The sequence below is a fragment of the Lampris incognitus genome, chromosome 10, assembly GCF_029633865.1.
Source record: "Lampris incognitus isolate fLamInc1 chromosome 10, fLamInc1.hap2, whole genome shotgun sequence".
Classification (NCBI taxonomy): Eukaryota; Metazoa; Chordata; class Actinopteri; order Lampriformes; family Lampridae; genus Lampris; species Lampris incognitus.
The window spans coordinates 25,791,135-25,814,209 of record NC_079220.1 but is presented as its reverse complement, the minus strand read 5'-3'; the positions used below and the strand labels follow the sequence as shown (position 1 = coordinate 25,814,209).

General features: G+C 41.7%; 1 protein-coding gene across 1 annotated transcript in view; it reads left to right on the top strand.

Moving 5' to 3' along the window:
• Positions 1-240: 240 nt before the first annotated feature.
• The window catches only part of ints1 (integrator complex subunit 1), a 57,699-nt gene continuing 34,864 nt past the window's right edge, over positions 241-23,075 (top strand). The window contains 19 exon segments of the mRNA XM_056288378.1: positions 241-333; positions 792-907; positions 1,022-1,312; positions 1,662-1,858; positions 3,114-3,251; positions 3,381-3,540; positions 3,639-3,744; positions 4,334-4,520; positions 4,890-5,035; positions 5,147-5,288; positions 5,478-5,654; positions 6,016-6,124; positions 6,209-6,329; positions 6,412-6,489; positions 6,824-6,981; positions 18,288-18,384; positions 18,474-18,565; positions 18,768-18,828; positions 18,916-19,113. Coding sequence (XP_056144353.1) covers positions 853-907; positions 1,022-1,312; positions 1,662-1,858; positions 3,114-3,251; positions 3,381-3,540; positions 3,639-3,744; positions 4,334-4,520; positions 4,890-5,035; positions 5,147-5,288; positions 5,478-5,654; positions 6,016-6,124; positions 6,209-6,329; positions 6,412-6,489; positions 6,824-6,981; positions 18,288-18,384; positions 18,474-18,565; positions 18,768-18,828; positions 18,916-19,113 — 2,513 coding nt within the window. The 5' untranslated portion in view covers positions 241-333; positions 792-852.

The window sequence follows — 23,075 nt, the reverse complement described above, 5'->3', positions numbered from 1 at the left end:
AAGAAGTCTTTCTTTGAGACATACAATAATTAAAAATAATGTACTCCTGTAATGCAGCAACCGAATCTGTGAATAATTATCAGTTGCCCATCTACGCATTTTTTAACCTTTCCTTGAGGAGGAAGATCGATCAGAGAACGGTTACGCTCACTACGTTCATACTTACTACGGCAGGTGGCAGTACTTTGAGGTCGCTCTACATCTAAACTACCATTAAAACCATAGAAGAAGAGTATTCTGCGGCGCTGTAAACTTCTGTTTATTCTAGCTAATAATTGAGCCCACACAACCGGGGTTTCTACTCTTGATACAGTGACACTTCAAGAAAAACACGTGAGCTTTAATACATTTTCGTGTTTTTTATTTTCTCTTCCGTTGTTAGGTCATCGTTAGTGCTAACGCTAACGTTGGTAGCGTCAGTTAAATTTGGTAACACCAGTACGTATCTATGCTAACGCTATCAACCGTCGTTCCTTTATGTTGAGGATAGGATGTAATTTAACTAACTGCTAATAGCTAGTTCTCAGTAATGGCTGTAGCAATAACCTTTAGCAGCTGTTTGGTAGTCGTTTAGCTGAGACTGAGTACAGCCTATGCGCTATAATTGTAGTGTGTATAAACAATTTAACAAAACGCATGATTTTGAGCGAACGTAAGCTTTCCTAATGTTAATGTTAACTTTAGCTGTCAGCCAGCTACTAGTTTAATTTGACTTGATCATACCAGGTTAACGTGTTTCTACTTGATTTAAACTTGCTAATGTTTCTCAATCTTTCCCTCTCATCGAGTAGCCTGGTGATGCCAGATTCCCAGCCATCCCAGAGACTGCTAACGAGCTGAGCCACCCTAACGATGAATCGTCCAAAGCCTACAACTTTAAGACGCCCCAGTGCTGCAAAACCATCGGGTGTGTAAATAAATTATAGTCACATCTAGATATTGATTCAGTCAAATCTGAAAATTCCAGTGTTAAAAAAAGCATTTGTAAATCATTAGTGACTGCTCTGTTCTCTCTGTTCAGGTCATCCTCCCCCGGGAGACTTCATAGCTCTAGGGTCAAAAAGTCAAGGTGGAGAGACCAAAGCCCCCGCTGTTCTCCTGAAGCCAGCATCCACAGGTTTACCCGCTGACCGCAAAAGGGAGACCTCCTCAACCCTACCCTCCTCTTCGGGTCTTTCTAGTCTGAGCAAACGCCCAAAACTTTCCTCCACCCCTCCAGTGAGTGCCCTCGGACGACTTGCAGATGTTGCAGCTGTGGACAAGAGGGCCATATCACCCTCTATTAAGGAGCCCTCTGTGGTACCTATTGAAGGTAGATCTTTTTTGTTTGTGATAGACATTAAAGAAGCAGTATGTAGAAATGCAGCAAAACTCTTAGGTTTATGAAGTTTCGTCACAGATCCTGTTTTGAAACAGGAGACACACCTCTCCTAACTCAGCTTTGGTTCTCAGGACTTACCAGTGCTGCTGCTGTTCTATTTTGCCTGGTATGCAGCTGTCTAATCAGGAAATATTCTGACCTGATGACAGAGTTGGAAGTAATTAACGTCCTAGCATAATAGAAAACCAGCAATATTGGGGGGACCCTCGGACTGGAGTTGAGATAACAGTTGCCCTAAAACCATCTGCTGTCTATCTAACAAGCATTTTTTGTATGACAGTTCCACCTGCAATGTTGCTGGATGAGATAGATGCAGCAGAGTCTGAAGGAAATGATGACCGCGTTGAAGGGCTGCTGTGTGGAGCAGTCAAACAGCTCAAGATGAACCGGGCCAAGCCTGACATCACACTGTACCTAAGTCTCATGTTCCTGGCCAAAATCAAGCCCAATGTCTTTGCCACTGAGGGCATCATTGAGGTAATTATTATTACTGTATTTCAGTGATGTTTATTTAAGAGGTAGATTCTAGACAAGAAGCCAGGTATCATAGGAGAAATAGAATATGAGCAGGGCCGACCCAAATGCTTCAAAGTGTTGATCGTTGCTACAGTAATTGATGGCAAAAATAAATAATTGAATGCTTTGTTTTTGTTTTATTTATTTAATTAATCAATCAGTCAAGTTGCATTTTATATAGTGCTTTTCTAGCTGCAACAGCCACTCAAAGCGCTTTATATTTCTGAAGTCTGAATTTCAGACACCTGTTACAATAGAACACAAGCCGTTTTCTGTACAATCGCTACCTATTTTGTATGCATAAGGCCACCAAAATGTGATTTACAATGATGAACTTATTCACACGTGTATTTAGGACTATTACGCCTCCAAAAATGGCTCAGAAAATAATCAAACATTATTCATTATGCATCAGTGTTTATCAGTTCTTTTCAGACAAGGATATTTTTAACTTTTAGAAAATGTCAACTCCAAAGCTCTCAGCAACCCTTGGAAAGGTCATTCCCCTGCAACATAACCCTATGTGACATAACCATTTGATCACCCAATTGTGGCAACGTTTTCTCTCGAGGCTCCACAGGAACACACACACACACACACACACACACACACACACACACACACACACTAGGAAAGGTAAGATTGCACACACCAACGTTTTTTTAACATAAAACTGAAAAAAATAAAATGATAGACTGCTGTTGTCCAGCTTAGTGAAAACCCCATCTAATCCTAAAGAATACACAACTAATAACTAACAGCAGAAGACACTAAGAACAACTTTTCAGCTGTGTTTCCATTGTGTGCTTCGAAGCATACAGGCACCGCACGACAAAGCCTTCTTTAAAATTAAACTGAACAGTGCACAATGTGTTGGGAGTTTAATTAGATCATAAGTGTAAAGCAACAAAATTGGCTGAATTTTGACTTTAATTTGACATAATTCTATTTACTCACAATGTTGTTGGAGAGTTTTAAAATTGGCTAGGTGCTGGAGTTGTTGAATTTTAACTGTCTAATCCTTCCACTGAAGAGTGGTTGTTAAAAAAACAAAATTTCTTGATACCACCGAGGTTATGTTCTTTAGGGTGAGATATTCCAAATGAACATTCCAAAAAAGCCTTACAAGCCTTATTTTGCTTCAAGGTCTTTAAGTGAATCTTGTGAATTTTGAAATTGACTTGATTTTTATGATTTTCTTTCTATCTGTCTCAAGGCCTTGTGTAGCCTTCTACGTCGGGATGCTTCTATCAACTTCAAAGCAAAGGGCAACAGTCTTGTCTCTGTGCTTGCTTGCAACCTGTTGATGGCTGCCTATGAAGAGGATGAAAATTGGCCAGAGATCTTCGTGAAAGTGAGAATGTCCTTGATTCAAACTAAAAGAGATCTAAAAATATGTAGCACATTTTCATTTGCACCACATATACAAAAACTGTACATTCATCCTGAACTGGATTTTTTTGTGGTAATGTTGTATTTTCAGGTGTACATTGAGGACTCCCTGGGGGAAAGAATCTGGGTTGACAGTTCCCATTGTAAGAATTTTGTTGACAACATTCAGACTGCTTTTGGTACCAAAATGCCCCCTAAAAGTATGCTGCTACAGGCTGACACAGGCCGCACTGGTGGAGATCTGAGTGCAGGTATATGGAGAAGGCATAGACTGGTCTATTGGGGTGAGGGTTTTTTTAATGCAGGTGTTGAATACTAATTTATATGTTATGCCCCGTTTGGTTTTCAGGTAGTAGCCCTCACCCTTCAACCCCAGATGAGGATGACAGCCAGACTGAGTTGCTGATAGCAGAGGAGAAACTTAGCCCTGAGGACGATTGGCAGGTTATGCCAAGGTACTGTATTGACCCATACAGGCATTAGGGAGGATACAGTTGACTTTTCAATTTCAGTTTACAAACTGAAATTGAAAACCTTCACTTCAAATAAAGAGACCAGAGGCTTACATGAGCTTTACCTGACAATTCAGGCTATTTACATCAGCTGATAGTCATAATTTTATCTCTTTTACTATGTTCCATAATCTGCTTGTGAAAACAAATGTAATTTAAAACTGTCTGTAGTAGGATCATTCTTAGCAGGGGGTTAGAATGTGTGATTTTTTTTTTTCCAGTTTGTCACAGTGAAATTATTTGTCTCTACCAAGTTTGTGCCAATTGCCTCTTTGGTGCTTTCCTTTGATTACCTCATGAATTTCCTGGTTAGCAGGTGCTTTAGATTGTATCACTTATATCAATGTAATTTCACAATTACTAATTCATTGAACATTCTAGGGTTATCTGCAAATACTACTACAAATTGTAAACATGTAAAGCACGAGAGATATTGTCTCGTCCTTGAAGAATAGCCACAATAATAGCCAATGTTTTCTTTTCTAATGAAATACTCAATAAACCCGTTGCCTTTTCCTTTTGCATGCTGCAGATATGAGGAACTGGCAGAGAGTGTGGAGGACTATGTGCTTGACGTCCTTCGGGATCAATTGAACCGGAGGCAACCTATGGACAATGTATCACGGAACTTGCTGCGTCTGCTCACAGCCACCTGTGGTTACAAGGAGGCACGACTCATGGCTGTACAGAGGCTAGAGATGTGGCTGCAGAATCCAAAGGTGAGATGTGTACCACATATCCTGTGAAGGTAGATTCACTGATTAATGCAATCCACACCTTCAGTTTGCAATCTACACTCATTTCTCACAGATTCCAGAACGAGTATTGATGTCCACATTTATGTTTTTTTTTTATTTTTTACCGTGGCAGGCTCCTTTTTTGTTTTGTTTTTTAAATTGGGTATGAAAAAATACATGCATTTGTTATTGCAATTCACATAATGTTTGGTTTTAGAGTGTAAGAGTATTGGTTTGCAATGGTTATTGGCTACATGCTAAAAATATTTGGGTTATTATCTGTATCAGATTCTAAAATCTTGTCATTTGTGACACCATACCCTTGAACCAAATTTGATTTTGTGCCTACAGCTGACTCGTCCAGCTCAAGACCTTCTCATGTCTCTGTGTATGAACTGCAACACCCATGGAGCAGATGACATGGAGGTGATCTCCAACCTGATTAAGATCCGGCTGAAACCTAAAGTCCTCCTTAATCACTACATGCTCTGTGTCAGGTCTGTCACATCCTATTCTATGTTTTTTTTTTTTTTGTTAAAAGATGTTTTGAAATCTAACTCACTAATCCATTCAGCTATCTAAATATTGCCTTCAATGTTTTCACATAGGGAGCTGCTGAATGCACACAGAGATAACCTGGGAACAATGGTAAAATTGGTGATCTTCAATGAGTTATCGAATGCCAGGAATCCCAACAACATGCAAGTCCTCCACACAGTGCTGCAGCACAGCCCAGAGCAGGCTCCAAAGGTGAAACTAGTCTCCTTTCAGACGTGATACCTCTTGGACACAGAGGCCTTTTGGAATTGTTTTGAGACATAGTAGTATAAAACCCCTTTCAGAAGATTGCTGTTGTGTGACATTGTCATTGAATTTTATAGTTTGCCTGCTCTGTTAATCCTGATTGAACATTATCATTTTTTCCTGTCCTTTCCCTAGTTCTTGGCCATGGTGTTCCAGGATCTTCTTACAAATAAAGATGATTACCTTCGTGCCTCCCGGGCTCTGCTTAGAGAGATCATTAAACAGACCAAACATGAGATCAACTTCCAGTCTTTCTGCTTGGGTTTGATGCAGGAGAGAAAAGAGGCCACATACATGGATATGGAGTTCAAGGTAGTTGCTCATGAATATCTCCCCTTGTCCTGTTCCTAGTGCTCGTAGTTTCTGACAAAGTCATAAAACATTGTAAGTGACGTAATCTCAAGGTTGTAGACAGTCTTAAATCCAGGTAATTGTGCCATTTGAATTCCTAAGTTCAGTTGTGCAGGTTATAGAAATGTTTTTCTTGGTGGGCTTCTTTTTTACTTTAGGAATTAACTCAGTCATATTCTGAGCTTTGAAATTAGTTTCAGCTTATTTTTGTTGAAAATTGGCTTTGTGTTTGATTTGAACTAGCCTTTTCTCAGGTCATAAAGGTCATAGCCATTTACACCAGGATCTTAACCTCATTTTTTCAAACTCATCTTTCCCACAGGAGCGATTTGTTATCCAGGTGACAGATTTGTTGACAGTCTCCATGATGCTGGGCATCACGGCTCAGGTCAAAGAAGCTGGCATCGCATGGGACAAAGGAGAGAAAAAGAGTAATTGCTTTGGATTACATAGGTTGCTATATTTGTTAACCATGGTGTCATCTAGATTTATTCTGATCTGTCGGTTGGTTTCAGATCTGGAGGCCCTGCGTGCTTTTCAGAATCAGATAGCTGCCATCCAGAGAGATGCTGTGTGGTGGCTTCACACAGTGGTTCCCACTATCAGCAAAGTTGGTGCCAAAGACTATGTCCACTGGTGGGTATGGGTGCATATTTTCACTGTTTTATGTTAGTAGGTTGATGACATGATGTGTGATGTCTCCCTCCCATTGTCTCAGCCTTCACAAGGTACTTTTCACTGAGCAGCCTGAGACCTACTACAAATGGGACAACTGGCCACCTGAAAGTGACAGAAAGTAAGTGTTCCTCTTAATTTGAACACGTTTCCTCTGATTTAAGGCCTTTTTGAGCTCCAAATCCATTTTTTTTCCTCTGAAACTTGCGTGTGTTAATATGTACAGGGCACAATGCAAACCTGTTGAGCAGTCTTTTGTCAGGCCAGCTTTGAACAATTTTTTTTTCTGATACAAATAGTTCTGAGCAAGTTAAATGGTGTGCAAGGTAAAGTACACCAGCAAAACCAGCTTTTTTTTTTGTATTTTTCACACCACAAAAACACAGAGGACTTGGCATACAAAGGCTTTTACTTTAGCATCTGAATATTACAAGGGATGATCTTTGTTCCTCCAGTTTCTTTCTCCGCCTATGCTCTGAGGTGCCTTTGCTGGAGGACACACTGATGCGCATTCTGGTTATTGGGCTGTCGCGTGACCTGCCCCTGGGCCCAGCAGATGCAATGGAGCTGGCAGACCACCTGGTCAAAAGGGCAGCTGGTGCTCAGTCTGATGGTAGGTTATAAACACCGTGGGTGGACTGCTGTCTGTGTGTACAGCTAAAGCCACATTTGTCATTAAAACAATATTAGAATTAAGGGGTTGCAGTATACAGATTTTTTTTAAGTTCATTTTGAGATGAGATAGTAATATGTAAAAGTCTAGCTACAATGATATTGCATACAACAAGTAATGGGCCCAGCAGTTGATGAAAAAGTATTGAGTACACAGCACTTAACTTTGCTCAGAAATTCCCTTTCATCTTCAGTCTCTATTCCTCTTCCATTTACACACACACACACACACACACACACACAGGACAGGATATCTCAACAAGTCGTCAACAACATGTTGGCAACATAATGAAATGAGGATTAGTTATTGTTATAACATTTTTGCTTTGGTAATTGTCCAGCAGAAATATCACATCATGAAACCACCAATTTTTTTTTTCATATGTACCCTCATATATGTCAGCCACCATCAGTTACCACAATAATTCATAGCTTACACTTAAATTTAGGCCTTTTTTCAACTTTGGTGATTAATAATTACAAGTATAGGCAAACTTAGCAATCAATAATAGTAAGTGCAAACATGGAAAAAGGATAATGTACAGCTTCCGCAGCTTCTGTACTGAATGTTTTATTAGAATTTACATTTTTGCACTGCATCTTCAAAATGAAAGCCACATTATAACGTTAATACAGGTTCTACGGCCAGCAAGTATTGATTGGTTCAAGATTCAATAAATTATTGCCATATCAACTTTACAGTTGATTTTGGATTTGTTTGTGTGTTCAAATATAACAGTAAACATATAACCTACACATATACAATATACATAACACACAATACATACAAGGAGTGTCCACAAAAACACATTAGAATTATAATTCAGTTAAAGCAACCATGTGTCCCATGGTCTTAACGTGACAAATTAAAGTGCATGTGCTTAAGGAGACTATACTTGTACAATCAGGGAAGCATTTAGGATGCAGATTGCTGCAGGGTTATGCTAAAATTTTAATTGGGAGTGATGAAGGTTTGCTTTGAGAATGTTGATTGAGAACTATAGAGAAGGCCAGAAGGCATTACATTGTGTCTTTGTGGATTAAGAGAAAGCATATATAACAGGATGCCGAGAGAGGAGGTGTGGTATTGTATGAGGAAGTCAGGAGTTGCAGAGAAGTATGTAGGAGTGGTGCAGGATATGTATGAGGGAAGTGTGACAATGGTGAGGTGTGCGGTTGGAATGACAGATGGGTTCAAGGTGGAGGTGGGATCACATCAAGGATCGGCTCTGAGCCCTTTCTTGTTTGCAATGATGATGGACAGGTTGACGGACGAAGGTCAGGCAGGAGTCTCCATGGACTATGATGTTTGTGGGTGATATTGTGATCTGTAGCAAGAGTAGGGTGCAGGTTGAAGAGAGTCTGGAGAGGTGGAGGTATGCACTGGAGAGAAGAGGAATGAAAGTCAGTAGGAGCAAGACAGAATACCTATGCGTGAATGAGAGGAAGGACAGTGGAGTGGTGAGGATGCAGGGGGTAGAAGTGAAGAAGGCATATGAGTTTAAATACTTGGGGTCAGCTGTCCAAAGTAACGGGGAGTGCAGAAGAGAGGTGAAGAAGAGCATGCAGGCAGAGTGGAGTGGACGGAGAAGAGTGTCAGGAGTGATTTGTGACAGGTTACCAGCAAGAGTTAAAGGGAAGGTTTACGAGATGGTTGTGAGACCAGCTATGTTATATGGTTTGGAGACAGTGGCAATGACAAAAAGACAGGAGGCGGAGCTGGAGGTGGCAGAGTTGAAGATGCTAAGATTTCCATTGGGAGTGACGGAAGAAGGACAGGATTAGGAACGATTATATTAGAGGGACAGCTCAGGTTGGACGGTTTGGAGACAAAGCAAGAGAGGCAAGACTGAGATGGCTTGGATATGTGTAGCGGAGAGATGTTGGGTATATTGGGAGAAGGATGCTGAATATGGAGCTGCCAGGGAAAAGGAAAAGAGGAAGGCCAAAGAGGAGCTTTATGGACATGGAACATGGTGAGGGAGGACATGCAGGTGGCTGGTGTGACAGGAAGATGCAGAGGACAGGAAGAAATGGAAACTTGATCTGCTGTGGTGACCCCTAACGGGAGCAGCCGAAAGTAGTAGTAGATTTCTGCAGGATAAGTACTATTGTGGAAGCAAGATGTTCTGGTCTTGATACTGCAGAGTCTTTCAGCTGAAGGGAGACGATTGAATAGGGGGTTGGCGGGATGTGAGGAGTCCTTTAAAATTTTTAAATCCTTCTATTGAATGCAAATACGGTATTATTAAGAAATGGTGGGTATTCGTAGCCAATTAGTTTTGAAGCTGTACACACGACTCTGTCCAACAGTTTTTTTTTTCATGGGCTGTAGAATTGCCATACCATACAATTACTGGGAAAGTGAGCACACTTTTTATTAGAGCTCTGTAGAACTGTAACATTGCAACCTTTGACACTCCAAATTTCCTAAGTTGCCTTAGAAAGACTGGTCTTTGGTGACCGATCTTCTGGATGGTGGTGACGTTGTCTTTCCATCTCATGGAGGAGGAGATTGTAGTCTCAACAAATTTGAAATGATCTGCTTTCTCTACCACCTGTTTGTTGAATGCCAGCGGTAGTAGCTCTCCCTGATTTTTACGGAAGTCAACCACAAGTTCTTAAGTTTTGTTGTTCAGTTCCAGGTTGTTATTGTTACACTAGTCAACCAGAGAGAAGACTTCCTTTCTATAAGCTGTCTCAACATACAGGAAACCAGTCCTACCAGTGTTGTATCATCAGCAAACTTAGTCATTTTTACAGTGTCAGAGTGAAATACAGTCATTGGTGTATAATGAGTAGAGCAGAGGAGAGAGGACATACCCCTGAGGGGCACCTCTGCTAATTGTCAATGAGTTTTAAAATCTATTGCTGAATTTGGAAACCTGTGTTCTGCCCAGTAAGAAGACCAAGACCCAGAAACTGATGTAAACCTAGCTGCACAAGTTTGTTATATATCCTTGTGGATATATATACAATGCATCCGGAAAGTATTCACACCCCTTCACTTTCCCCACATTTTGTTATGTTACAGCCTTATTCCAAAATGGATTAAATTCCTTTTTTTTCTGATCAATCTACATACAATACCCCATAATGACAAAGTGAAAAAGGTTTTGTAGAAATTTTTGTAAATTTATTAAAAATAAAAAACTGAAACATTGCATGTACATAAGTATTCACACCCTTTACTCAGTACTTGGTTGAGGCACCATTGGCAGCGATTACAGCCTCAAGTCTTCTTGAGTATGAAGCTACAAGCTTGGCACACCTATATTTGGGGTATTTCTCCCATTCTTCTCTGCAGATCCTCTCGAGCTCTGTAAGGTTAGATGGGGAGCATCGCTGCACAGCTATTTTCAGGTCTTTCCAGAGATGTTCAATGGGGTTCAAGTCAGGGCTCTGGCTGGGCCACTCAAGGACATTCACAGACTTGTCCCGAAGCCACTCCTTCATTGTCTTGGCTGTGTGCTTAGGGTCGTTGTCATGTTGAAAGGTAAACCTTTACCCCAGTCTGAGGTCCTGAGCACTCTGGATCAGGTTTTCATCAAGGATCTCCCTGTACTTTGCTCCATTCATCTTTCCCTCGATCCTGAGTAGTCTCCCAGTTCCGCCCGCTGAAAAACATCCCCACAACATGATGCTGCCACCACAATGCTTCACTGTAGGGATGGTATTAGCAGGGTGATGAGAGGGGCCTGGTTTCCTCCAGACGTGACGTTTGGCATTCAGGCCAAAGAGTTCAATCTTGGTTTCATCAGACCAGAGAATCTTGTTTCTCATGGTCTGAGAGTCCTTTAGGTGCTTTCTGGCAAACTCCAAGTGGGCTGTCATGTGCCTTTTACTGAGCAGAGGCTTCCGTCTGGCCACTCTACCATAAAGGCCTGATTGGTGGAGTGCTGCAGAGATGGTTGTCCTTCTGGAAGGTTCTCCCATCTCCACAGAGGAACGCTGGAGTTCTGTCAGAGTGACCATCGGGTTCTTGGTCACCTCCCTGACCAAGGCCCTTCTCCCCTGATTGCTCAGTTTGGCTGGGCGGCCAGCTCTAGGAAGAGTCCTGGTGGATCCAAACTTCTTCCATTTACGATTGATGGAGACCACTGTGCTCTTCGGGACCTTCAAAGCTGTAGAAATTTTTTTGTACCCTTCCCCAGATCTGTGTCTCGATACAATCCTGTCTCGGAGGTCCACAGACAATTCCTTTGACTTCATGGCTTGGTTTCTGCTCTGACATGCACTGTCAACAGTGGGACCTTATATAGACAGGTGTGTGCCTTTCCAAATCATGTCCAATCAATTGAATTTACTACAGGTGGACTCCATTCAAGATGTAGAAACATCTCAAGGATGATCAGTGGAAACAGGATGAACCTGAGCTCAATTTTGAGTGTCATAGCAAAGGGTGTGAATACTTACAGTGGCTTGCAAAAATATTCATACCCCTTGAACTTTTCCACATTTTGTCACGTTACGACCACAAACATAAATATATTTTATTGGAATTTTATGTGAAATTTTTTTTTTACAAATAAAAAACTGAAAAGTGCGGTGTGCAAAAGTATTCAGCCCCCTTTTGTCTGAGTGCAACCAATTGCCTGTTGCCTGATGATTGCTGAATGATCGAATGTTGACCTAATGACTAAAGAGAGTCAACCTGTGTGTAATCTAATCTCAGTACAAATACAGCTGTTCTGTGACGGCCTCAGAGGTTTGTTAAGAGAATATTGGGGAGCAAACAGCATCATGAAGTCCAAGGAACACACCAGACAGGTCAGGGATAAAGTTGTGGATAAGTTTAAAGCAGGGTTGGACTATAAAAAGATTTCCCAAGCTTTGAACATCTCACGGAGCACTGTTCAATCCATCATCCGAAAATGGAAAGAATATGGCACAACTGCAAACCTACCAAGACACGGCCGTCCACCTAAACTTACAGGCCGAACAAGGAGAGCACTGATCAGAGATGCAGCCAAGAGGCCCATGGTGACTCTCGACGAACTGCAGAGATCCACAGCTCAGGTGGGGGAATCTGTCCACAGCACAACTATTGGTCATGCACTGCACAAATCTGGCCTTTATGGAAGAGTGGCAAGAAGAAAGCCATTGTTAAAAGAAAACCATAAGAAGACCCGTTTGCAGTTTGCCAGAAGCCATGTGGGGGACACGGCGAACATGTGGAAGAAGGTGCTCTGGTCAGATGAGACCAAAATTGAACTTTTTGGCCTAAATGCAAAACGCTATTTGTGGCGGAAAACTAACACTGCACATCACTCTGAACACACCATCCCCACTGTCAAACGTGGTGGTGGCAGCATCATGCTCTGGGGATGCTTCTCTTCAGCAGGGACAGGGAAGATGGTCAGAGTTGATGGGAAGATGGATGGAGCCAAATACAGGGCAATCTTGGAAGAAAACCTGTTGGAGTCTGCAAAAGACTTGAGACTGGGGCGGAGGTTCACCTTCCAGCAGGACAACGACCCTAAACATAAAGCCAGGGCTACAATGGAATGGTTTAAAACAAAACATATTCCTGTGTTAGACTGGCCCAGTCAAAGTCCAGACCTAAATCCAACTGAGAATCTGTGGCAAGATCTGAAACCTGCCATTCACAAACGCTCTCCATCTAATCTGACTGAGCTTGAGCTGTTTTGCAAAGAAGGATGGGCAAAAATGTCAGTCTCTAGATGTGCAAAGCTGGTAGAGACATACCCCAAAAGACTTGAAGCTGTAATTGCAGCAAAAGGCGGTTCCACAAAGTATTGACTCAGGGGGGCTGAATACTTTTGCACACCGCACTTTTCAGTTTTTTATTTGTAAATTTTTTTTTAAATCATGTATAATTTTCTTTGTACTTCACAATTGTGTGCTACTTTGTATTGGTCTTTCACAAAAAATTCCAATAAAATATATTTATGTTTGTGGTCGAAACGTGACAAAATGTGGAAAAGTTCAAGGGGTATGAATACTTTTGCAAGCCACTGTATATACATGCAATATTTCAGTTCTTTATTTTTAATAAATTTGCAAAAATTTCTACAAAACCTTTTTCACTTTGTCATTATGAGATATTGTGTAGATTGATGAGAAAAAAAGGAATTTAATCCAGTTTGGAATAAGGCTGTAACATAACAAAATGTGGGGAAAGTGAAGGGGTGTGAATACTTTCCGGATGCACTGTATATTAAAAGCTGAGCTATAGTCAATGAACAGTCCCTGAGCATAGGTGGTAGGCGCCTCTAGATGCAGAAAAATAGTTTACTCCTCACAGATGTGTATGGTCTATGCATGCCAAAATGTAAAGTGTGTTCGCCAAGAATATAAAGGAAAACATTATTAGTCTCCTGACGGAGAAATTTGACGTGAACAACCAGTGTGATGCAATGAATTACATACACTACCGTTCAAAAGTTTGGGATCACCCAAACAATTTTGTGTTTTCCATGAAAAGTCACACTTATTCACCACCATATGTTGTGAAATGAATAGAAAATAGAGTCAAGACATTGACAAGGTTAGAAATAATGATTTGTATTTGAAATAAGATTTTTTTTACATCAAACTTTGCTTTCGTCAAAGAATCCTCCATTTGCAGCAATTACAGCATTGCAGACCTTTGGCATTCTAGCTGTTAATTTGTTGAGGTAATCTGGAGAAATTGCACCCCACGCTTCCAGAAGCAGCTCCCACAAGTTGGATTGGTTGGATGGGCACTTCTTGCGTACCATACGGTCAAGCTGCTCCCACAACAGCTCAATGGGGTTCAGATCTGGTGACTGCGCTGGCCACTCCATTACCGATAGAATACCAGCTGCCTGCTTCTGCTCTAAATAGTTCTTGCACAATTTGGAGGTGTGTTTAGGGTCATTGTCCTGTTGTAGGATGAAATTGGCTCCAATCAAGCGCTGTCCACTGGGTATGGCATGGCGTTGCAAAATGGAGTGATAGCCTTCCTTATTCAGAATCCCTTTTACCCTGTACAAATCTCCCACCTTACCAGCACCAAAGCAACCCCAGACCATCACATTACCTCCACCATGCTTAACAGATGGCGTCAGGCATTCTTCCAGCATCTTTTCATTTGTTCTGCGTCTCACAAACGTTCTTCTTTGTGATCCAAACACCTCAAACTTGGATTCATCCGTCCACAACACTTTTTTCCAGTCTTCCTCTGTCCAATGTCTGTGTTCTTTTGCCCATCTTAATCTTTTTCTTTTATTGGTCAGTCTCAGATATGGCTTTTTCTTTGCCACTCTGCCCTGAAGCCCAGAATCCCGCAGCCGCCTCTTCACTGTAGATGTTGACACTGGTGTTTTGCGGGTACTATTTAATGAAGATGCCAGTTGGGGACCTGTGAGGCGTCTGTTTCTCAAACTAGAGACTCTAATGTACTTATCTTCTTGCTCAGTTGTGCAACGCGGCCTCCCACTTCTTTTTCTACTCTGGTTAGAGCCTGTTTGTGCTGTCCTCTGAAGGGAGTAGTACACACCGGTGTAGGAAATCTTCAATTTCTTAGCAATTTCTCGCATGGAATAGCCTTCATTTCTAAGAACAAGAATAGACTGTCGAGTTTCAGATGAAAGTTCTCTTTTTCTGGCCATTTTGAGCGTTTAATTGACCCCACAAATGTGATGCTCCAGAAACTCAATCTGCTCAAAGGAAGGTCAGTTTTGTAGCTTCTGTAACGAGCTAAACGGTTTTCAGATGTGTGAACATGATTGCACAAGGGTTTTCTAATCATCAATTAGCCTTCTGAGCCAATGAGCAAACACATTGTACCATTAGAACACTGGAGTGATAGTTGCTTGAAATGGGCCTCTATACACCTATGTAGATATTGCACCAAAAACCAGACATTTGCAGCTAGAATAGTCATTTACCACATTAGCAATGTATAGAGTGTATTTCTTTAAAGTTAAGACTAGTTTAAAGTTATCTTCATTGAAAAGTACAGTGCTTTTCCTTCAAAAATATGGACATTTCAATGTGATCCCAAACTTTTGAACGGTAGTGTACATCATATCCAAAGATGACGGGTTACCACTTCCAAGAACACAATGACACATACAAAGACATTAAGATATAATGAATAGAAGTAGTTAAAAAGTAATAACAGTGCAAAATTTGTGAAGTGCTCCATCTGAATTGTCATTTGTTGGTGATGATGTAGTTTTTTTTTTTTTTTTGTCATTAATATTTTTTTCCCAAAACACCAACATTACAGTACGAACAAAACAAGAACAAAAAAACAGAAGCAAGCTTAACATCACAGCATGATAGGCCACAACAACCCCCCCCCCACACACACACACACACAACACGCAACACCGCATATATACATCAAGGCTCTCTTTTACATATTGCCATCTAATGGTATTTTAAGTCCATCTTCAACACGAAAAGGTCCAACTAGCTCATCTTTAATGATACTGTGGTGGACACTAGGGGCTATGCCTCTGAGATGAGCTAGTTGGACCTTTTCGTGTTGAAGATGGACTTAAAATCAACTCCCAGAACTACTGCCAGTTTTTAGAGGACACTTTCTTCAAGCAGTGGCACAGAAGAAAGCCTGCATCTTTCAAGAAGACCATGATTTTTATGCAGGACAATGCTCCATCACGTGCATCAAAGTACTCCACTGCATGGCTTGCCAGTAAAGGCCTTAAAGATGACAGGAAAATGACATGGCCCCCTTCCTCACCTGACTTAAACCCTATTGAGAACTTGTGGGCTCTTCTTAAACGGGAGATTTACCATGAAGGAAAACAGTACACCTCTCTGAACAGTGTCTGGGAGGCTGTGGTTGCTGCTGCACAAAAAGTTGATTGTCAACAGATAAAGAAATTGACAGACTCCATCGATGGAAGGCTTGTGACGGTTATTGAAAAGAAGGGTGGCTATATTGGTCAGATTTTTTTTTGTGGAAATGTTATAAATGTTTATTTGTAAATTTTCAGTTGTTTGTTCATTATTTTCACTTTAACAGATGAAAATAAACAAGTGAGATAGGAAAATATTCGTTTTTCATTTAGTTGCCTAATAATTCTGCGCACCAATATTTGCCAAATAATTGTGCACACTGAGATATTTTCTTAAGAAAGACAAAATCTTACTTTTACTTTCTTAAATATTCAGATTTGAGCTTTATTAACATTTTGGATTGAGCGAGAGCGCTATAGTTGTTAAAAAATAAAATTAATCGTCAAAAATACAACTTGCCTAATAATTGTGTACGCGGTGTATAATTAGTGATAGAACTTTTTCCATTCTCATTGCTAATACCTTTGTCAATATCTTGTCATCTACATTTTCCAGACTGATTGGGTGAAAACTACTTGGATCAAAAGGGTTCTTGCCTTTTTTCAACACTACTGTGATTATAGCGTCATTGAATGTTGGTGGCAGCTGTCCCTCAGCCAGCACTTCTGTATACACACCGGTTAGAATAAGTGCCAATATATGTCAATGTTCTTTTTATAATTTCAGCTGGAAAGCTGTCTAACCCAGGTGATTTTCTGACCTTCATTGACAATATGACCCCCCTGACTTCAGACTCATCTATAGCATCCAGCATCTTTGCATGGGCTGGAGAAACCGCAGGAAGGACCATTTTGGAAAATAACTCTTCATATTTGATTTCAGCTACAGGTTTCTCCAACTTATACAAATTATCATAAAAACTTTTAAAGACCTTGTTGATTTCTACCTCATCTGTCAAAACTCCCCCCCATCACTATTAATGGAATTAAAAAACTGGCTTCTTTTTGTTTCAGTTTTCTCCCCAGCAACTTGCCAGATTTCTCTCCACTTTCATAAAAGCTTGTTTTTTCAGTCTAAAGAGGGCATAATCTGCCCTCTTGTTGAATATCTCATTTAGCTGATATTTCAAGCCACAGATTTCTTTAAACAGTTTATCACTATAGAGTTGTGACAGTTAATTCTCCATGTTTTTAATCTGAGATTCCAGCTCTTTAATTTTCATATTTGTCTGTTTTTTCAGTGAACTGGTGTGTGAAATTATTCTGCCCCTTATATATGCCTTCGAAGCTTCCCATACTGTCCCTAATCTTTCCGTTGAGCCAATATTATGATCAAAAAAATCCTTAAGGTATGTTTCCAGAGCAGTCTTAAATGTGGGGTCCTGAAGCACTGATATATTTAGTCTCCACCTGTTTACTCTAGTTCCACTTGACTTAATCACTATGCTTAACTCAACCGGAGCATGATCAGACAGCTATCACCCCAGTATTACAATCTTCCACTTTCTCAATCATTTCACTAGAGACCAGGAAATAGTCTATCCTTGAGAATGACTTGTGCATATGTGAAAAGAAGGTGAACTCTTTTTCTTTCTTTTTTTGGGAGGGGGGAATCCCTCCCCTTTTTTCTCCATAATTGTATCTGGCCAATTACTCCCTCTGCGGATCCAGGGAGGGCTGCAGACTACCATGTCTCCTCCGATACATGTGGAGTCACCAGCCGCTTCTTTTCACCTGTAGTGAGGAGTTACACCAGGGGAAAATAGCGCGTGGGAAGATCACGCTATTCCCCCCAGTTCCCCCTCCCCCCGAACGGGTGCCTGGACCAACCAGAGGAGGCGCTAGTGCAGTGACCAGGACACATACCCACATCCGCCTCCCCTCCCGCAGGCACGGTCAAGTCACCATTTTCCTTATTCAGCGCCTGCAATGCATTGTGGTACAAGGTGTATAGGACGTGCGCCAGATTGTAAACAAACACGCGTTCAGTACTGTAATCAGCTGTTATGTTATGTTACTTTGAGATCAGGTTTAAGTTGCATCAAAATTGAAACAAAAGACCAATTTCCATGCTGAAGTCTCTAAACAAAGTATTTTGAGGTGAAAAAAAAAGATTCTTCATTTGAAGAAATTCTGGGGTTCATGCGGAGCAACGCTGTTATACGTCCATCTTCTTCAGCGGTCCCACGTGACTCCGGTGATGATGTAGTCAGAAAAAAAATAGGGCAATACAAGAATATTCCTTCATTTAAAGTGTTGCTTGTTGATACTCATTTACTAGCTTTAAATGGACGTGGGTACGAAAGAATTTGAACCTGTTGGATGAGTGATGTGGTAGCTTGCACTTTCTCCCTTATGAAATAAGTTTGTAATTTGAATAGAGGTTGTGTGTTGGGTCTAAAATGATTTTTGTGCCCATCTGGTGAGAGTCTCTTCAAATATTGCTCTTGGAAGAAGCCATAGAGCTCAACGACTGTTTCCTGTGATACAGATCTGGATGTTTTGAGAGTGGAGAGGATCCAACTTATTGATGCAGTTCTGAACCTGTGCACATACCACCACCCAGAGAACATTCAGCTTCCTGCTGGGTACATCCTTGCGTCTCCCATTTTTTATATTTCAGAAACAGGCTTTGCAACTTTTACTCTAGAATAACTATTAACCCTTAATATTTCAGGTACCAACCGCCAAACTTGGCTATATCTACGCTGTACTGGAAAGCATGGCTCCTGTTGCTTGTGGTGGCTGCATTCAATCCACAGAAAATAGGTATGTCAGTAGATTTACTGTGTTGAACCAATCGTAAAAAGCAGTTGAATTTATTCACACTGTAAAAAATAATGCAGATGAATGAATAGTTGTGAAATGAAAAAAAGATGCTCCACCGGCTGCTAAAAGTAGCTAATACTAACCCAACAACAGTATTCCAATTTCATTTTCTACTAAAATATTTTCTCGTGATTTTCTTAAGGTTTAGCTGCCTGGGATGGCTACCCCACACTAAAAATGCTCATGGAAATGGTTATGACTAAGTAAGTAAAGTTAGATATCCACCATCCCTTTATTCCATAGTTTTGAATTCCTTAACCTCTCATCTTCTTCCTTTCTGTGCACCATAGTAACTATTCCTACCCTCCCTGCACTGTTGCGGATGAAGACACAAAGACGGAGATGATTAGCCGGGAGCTGCAGATCTCTCAGAGGGAAAAGCAAGAGATCCTGGCATTTGAGAGCCACTTGGCTGCAGCATCCACCAAACAGACCATCACTGAGAGTAACAGCTTGCTGTTGTCGCAGCTCACCAGTCTGGACCCACAGTAAGAGACTCAGGAATGCACACTACCACAAAGACAAGTTCTCTTCTTCCTATAGTTTATCCAAATGTGAGGTATTAATAGATGATGAGGCTTATGTCGTTCATTTATTTGTTCAATAATAACGACTTCAAATGAAGTCGTTATTTCAGACTGTACTCTACATGTGGGAAAAAAATGTGTGGTCTACTTTTTCATTGCGTAACAAATTGGGAATCTTTAATGTGAATGTTAAAACAAAAATGTCCCTTTTATTCAGTCATTTTAAACTGATGCGGTTAGTGTGTAAATAGATGAGAGAAACCCATTGGAAACCTGTCTGAGGCTTGGCAGCTGTGCAGTAGTACAGCAGTCAAAAAAAGGTTCATATCGGTATTCAGCCAAGTGCACTCCTGAAGACATGTTTACTAAATAAAGCCTTTCTGGCACTTGGTGATACTTTTGGGTTTGCTCAGTTTGCAGTGGTAACACTCTTGATTTGGTTTTATCTAAAGGGATAGCTGTTTCTGATCTGAATGTCTTGCCAACCACTTCTGCGGTGTCAGATCATTTTCTCATTATATTTGAAGCATTATTGGCCTGTCCTGTTAAGGTCGGCATAGATATAATTGCCACTCGTCACATTGGTCCATCCATTGTAGTTGCATTTTGGCTAGCAGCTGCCTGAAGTCTTGGTTCCTTTCACTGTAGAGACTGACTCTGTTGAAAATTTCACATAGTGACTTAAATGTGGTCCTCTCTAGCCTCATCGATTCAGTTGCACCTCTCACTACCAGAGCTAGATGACTTAAGAGGCCTACACCCTGCTTTAACAACGAGATGCGTGCTCTTAAGTGGGCCTGCAGGAGACTGGAACGTAAATGGCGAAAATCAAAATAATCTTGGCATGAGTGTTTGTTCTGTGTTCACTGCTGCAAAAATAGTGTCTCTCTCGCCTAATCAATATTAATAAACATAATCCCAGATTTCTCTTTGATACTGTAGCTAAATTTACTAAAAAGCAGCTGTCTGTTAGCTGATCACCGTTCACAGCCCATGACTTCTAGACTGTTTCTGCAATAAGGTTGATAAGATCATAAACAAAATTAGTTCTTCAAATCCAGCTACTCCTGCAGATCCTGTCTTATGTCTTACCAAATTCATATCTATACAATGAGTCACTGATAGTCCTTTTTACAGCTTTTGAGACGCTCTCTCGATTTTTTGACAAAGCTCATGTCCGCTTCTAAACGAACTATTTGCCTACTCGATCCTTTACCAGACTACTGCTACTTTCGGCTGATCCCGTTAGGGGTCGCCACAGTGGATCATCCGATTCCTTTTCCTTCTGTTTTCTGCATCTTCCTTTGTCACACCAGCCACCTGCATGTCTACCCTCACCACATCCATAAACCTCCTCCTTGGCCTTCCTCTTTTCCTCTTCCCTGGCAGCTCCATATTCAGCATCCTTCTCCCAATGTACCCAGCATCTCTCCTCCACACATGTTCGAGCCATCTCAATCTTGCCTCTCTTGCTTTGTCTCCAAACCGTCCAACTTGAGCAGTCCCTCTAGTATAATTGTTCCTAATCCTGTCCGTCACTCCCAGTGAAAATCTTAGCATCTTCAACTCTGCCACCATCAGCTCTGCCTCCTGTCTTTTCGTCAGTGTCACTGTCTCCAAGCCATATAACATAGCTGGTCTCACAACCATCTTGTAAACCTTCCCTTTAACTCTTGCTGGTACCCTTCTGTCGCAAATCACTCCTGACACTCTTCTTCACCCACTCCACCCTGCCTGCACTCTCTTCTTCACCTCTCTCCTGCACTCCCCATTACTTTGGACAGTTGACCCCACGTATTTAAACTCATACGCCTTCGTCACCGCCGCTCCTTGCATCCTCACCATTCCAATGTCCTCTCTCTCATTCACGGATAGGTATTCCGTCTTGCTCCTACTGACTTTCATTCCTCTTCTCTCCAGTGCATACCTCCATCTCTCCAGGCTCTCCTCAACCTGCACCCTACTCTCGCTACAGATCACAATGTCATCTGCGAACATCATCGTCCACGGAGACTCCTGCCTGACCTTGTTCGTCAACCTGTCCATCACCATTGCAAACAAGAAAGGGCTCAGAGCCGATCCTTGATGTAATTCCACCTCCACCTTGAACCCATCTGTCATTCCAACCACACACCTCACCATTGTCACACTTCCCTCCTACATATCCTGCACCACTCTTACATACTTTTCTGCAACTCCCGACTTCCTCATATAATACCACACCTCCTCTCTTGGCACCCTGTCATATGCTTTCTCTAAATCTACAAAGACACAATGTAACTCCTTCTGGCCTTCTCTATACTTCTCAATCAACATTCTCAAAGTAATCATTGCGTCTGTGGTGCTCTTTCGTTGCTTGAAACCATACTGCTGGTTGCTAATCGTCACCTCACCTCTTAACCTAGCTTCTCCTCTTGAGCTATGTTACATTGGTGGCAGCAGTGGGATCCGGAAGTGTGCAGATCCTCATAAGTCTCTTTGGAGCGCGGAATGACGCAGCGTGAGGGCACGCTTCCAGGAGAAGGTGACTACTGTAAACTACAAAAGACTCACTGATGTCACCTTGTGGTGCAGTGCACCTCGGATCGAATGCCACAGCGGGCATTGATTGAGCTTTGTTACATTTGTTACCTACTCTTTCCCTTATCTTCATGCTGTGGCTGATCTACTTTATACCTCTGTAGTTGCTACAGTTCTGCACATCGCCCTTGTTTTTGAAAATCGGTACCAGTATGCTTCTTCTCCACTCTTCAGGCATCCTCTCACTTTCCAATATTGTGTTAAACAAACTAGTTAAAAACCCCACTGCCATCTCTCCTAAACACCTCCATGCCTCCACAGGTATGTCATCAGGACCAACTGCCTTTCCACTCTTCATCTTCTTCATAGCTGCCCTCACTTTCTCCTTCCTAATCCACCACACTTCCTGATTCACTATCCCTACATCATCCAACCTTCTCTCTCTCATTTTCTTCATTCATCAGCCCCTCAAAGTACTCCTTCCACCTTCTCAGCACATTCTCCTCGCTTGTCAGCACATTTCTATCTCTATCCTTGATCGCCCTAACTTGCTGCACATCCTTCCCATCTCGGTCCCTCTGTTTAGCCAATCGGTACGAGTCCGTTTCTCCTTCCTTAGTGTTTAACCTCTCATACAACTCACCATACACCTTTTCCTTTGCCTTTGCCATCTCTCTCTTCACTTTACGCTGCTTCTCCTTGTACTCCTGTCTACTTTCTTCATCTCGCTGACTATCCTACTTCTTCATTTCCAACCTCTTCCTCTGTATAATTTGCTGTACTTCCTCATTCCACCACCAAGTCTCCTTGTCTTCCTTCCTCTGTCCTGATGACACACCAAGTACCTTCCTAGCTGTCTCCCTCACTATTTCTGCAGTGGTTGCCCAGCCATCCGGCAACTCTTCACTATCACCCAGTGCCTGTCTTAACTCCTGCCTGAACTCCACACAACATTCTTCCTTCTTCAACTTTCAACATTTGATCTTCGGCTCTGCCTTGACTCGCTTCCTCTTCTTGGTCTCCAAAGTCATCCTACAGACCACCATCCGATGCTGCCTAGCTACGTTCTCCCCTGTCACCACCTTTAAGTCTCCAGTCCCTTTTAGATCGTGCCTTCTACGTAAGATATAGTCCACTTGTGTGCACTTTCCTCCACTCTTTTACATCACCCTGTGTTCCTCCCTCTTCTTGAAATATGTATTCACCACAGCCATTTCCATCCTTTTTGCAAAATCCACCACCATCCGTTCTTCCACATTTCTCTCCTTGACACCATACCTACCCATCACCTCCTCATCACCTCTGTTCCCTTCACCAACATGTCCACTGAAGTCCTCTCCAATCACCACTCTGTCCTCCTTGGGTACCTTCTCCACCTATTCATCCAACTTACTCCAGAATTC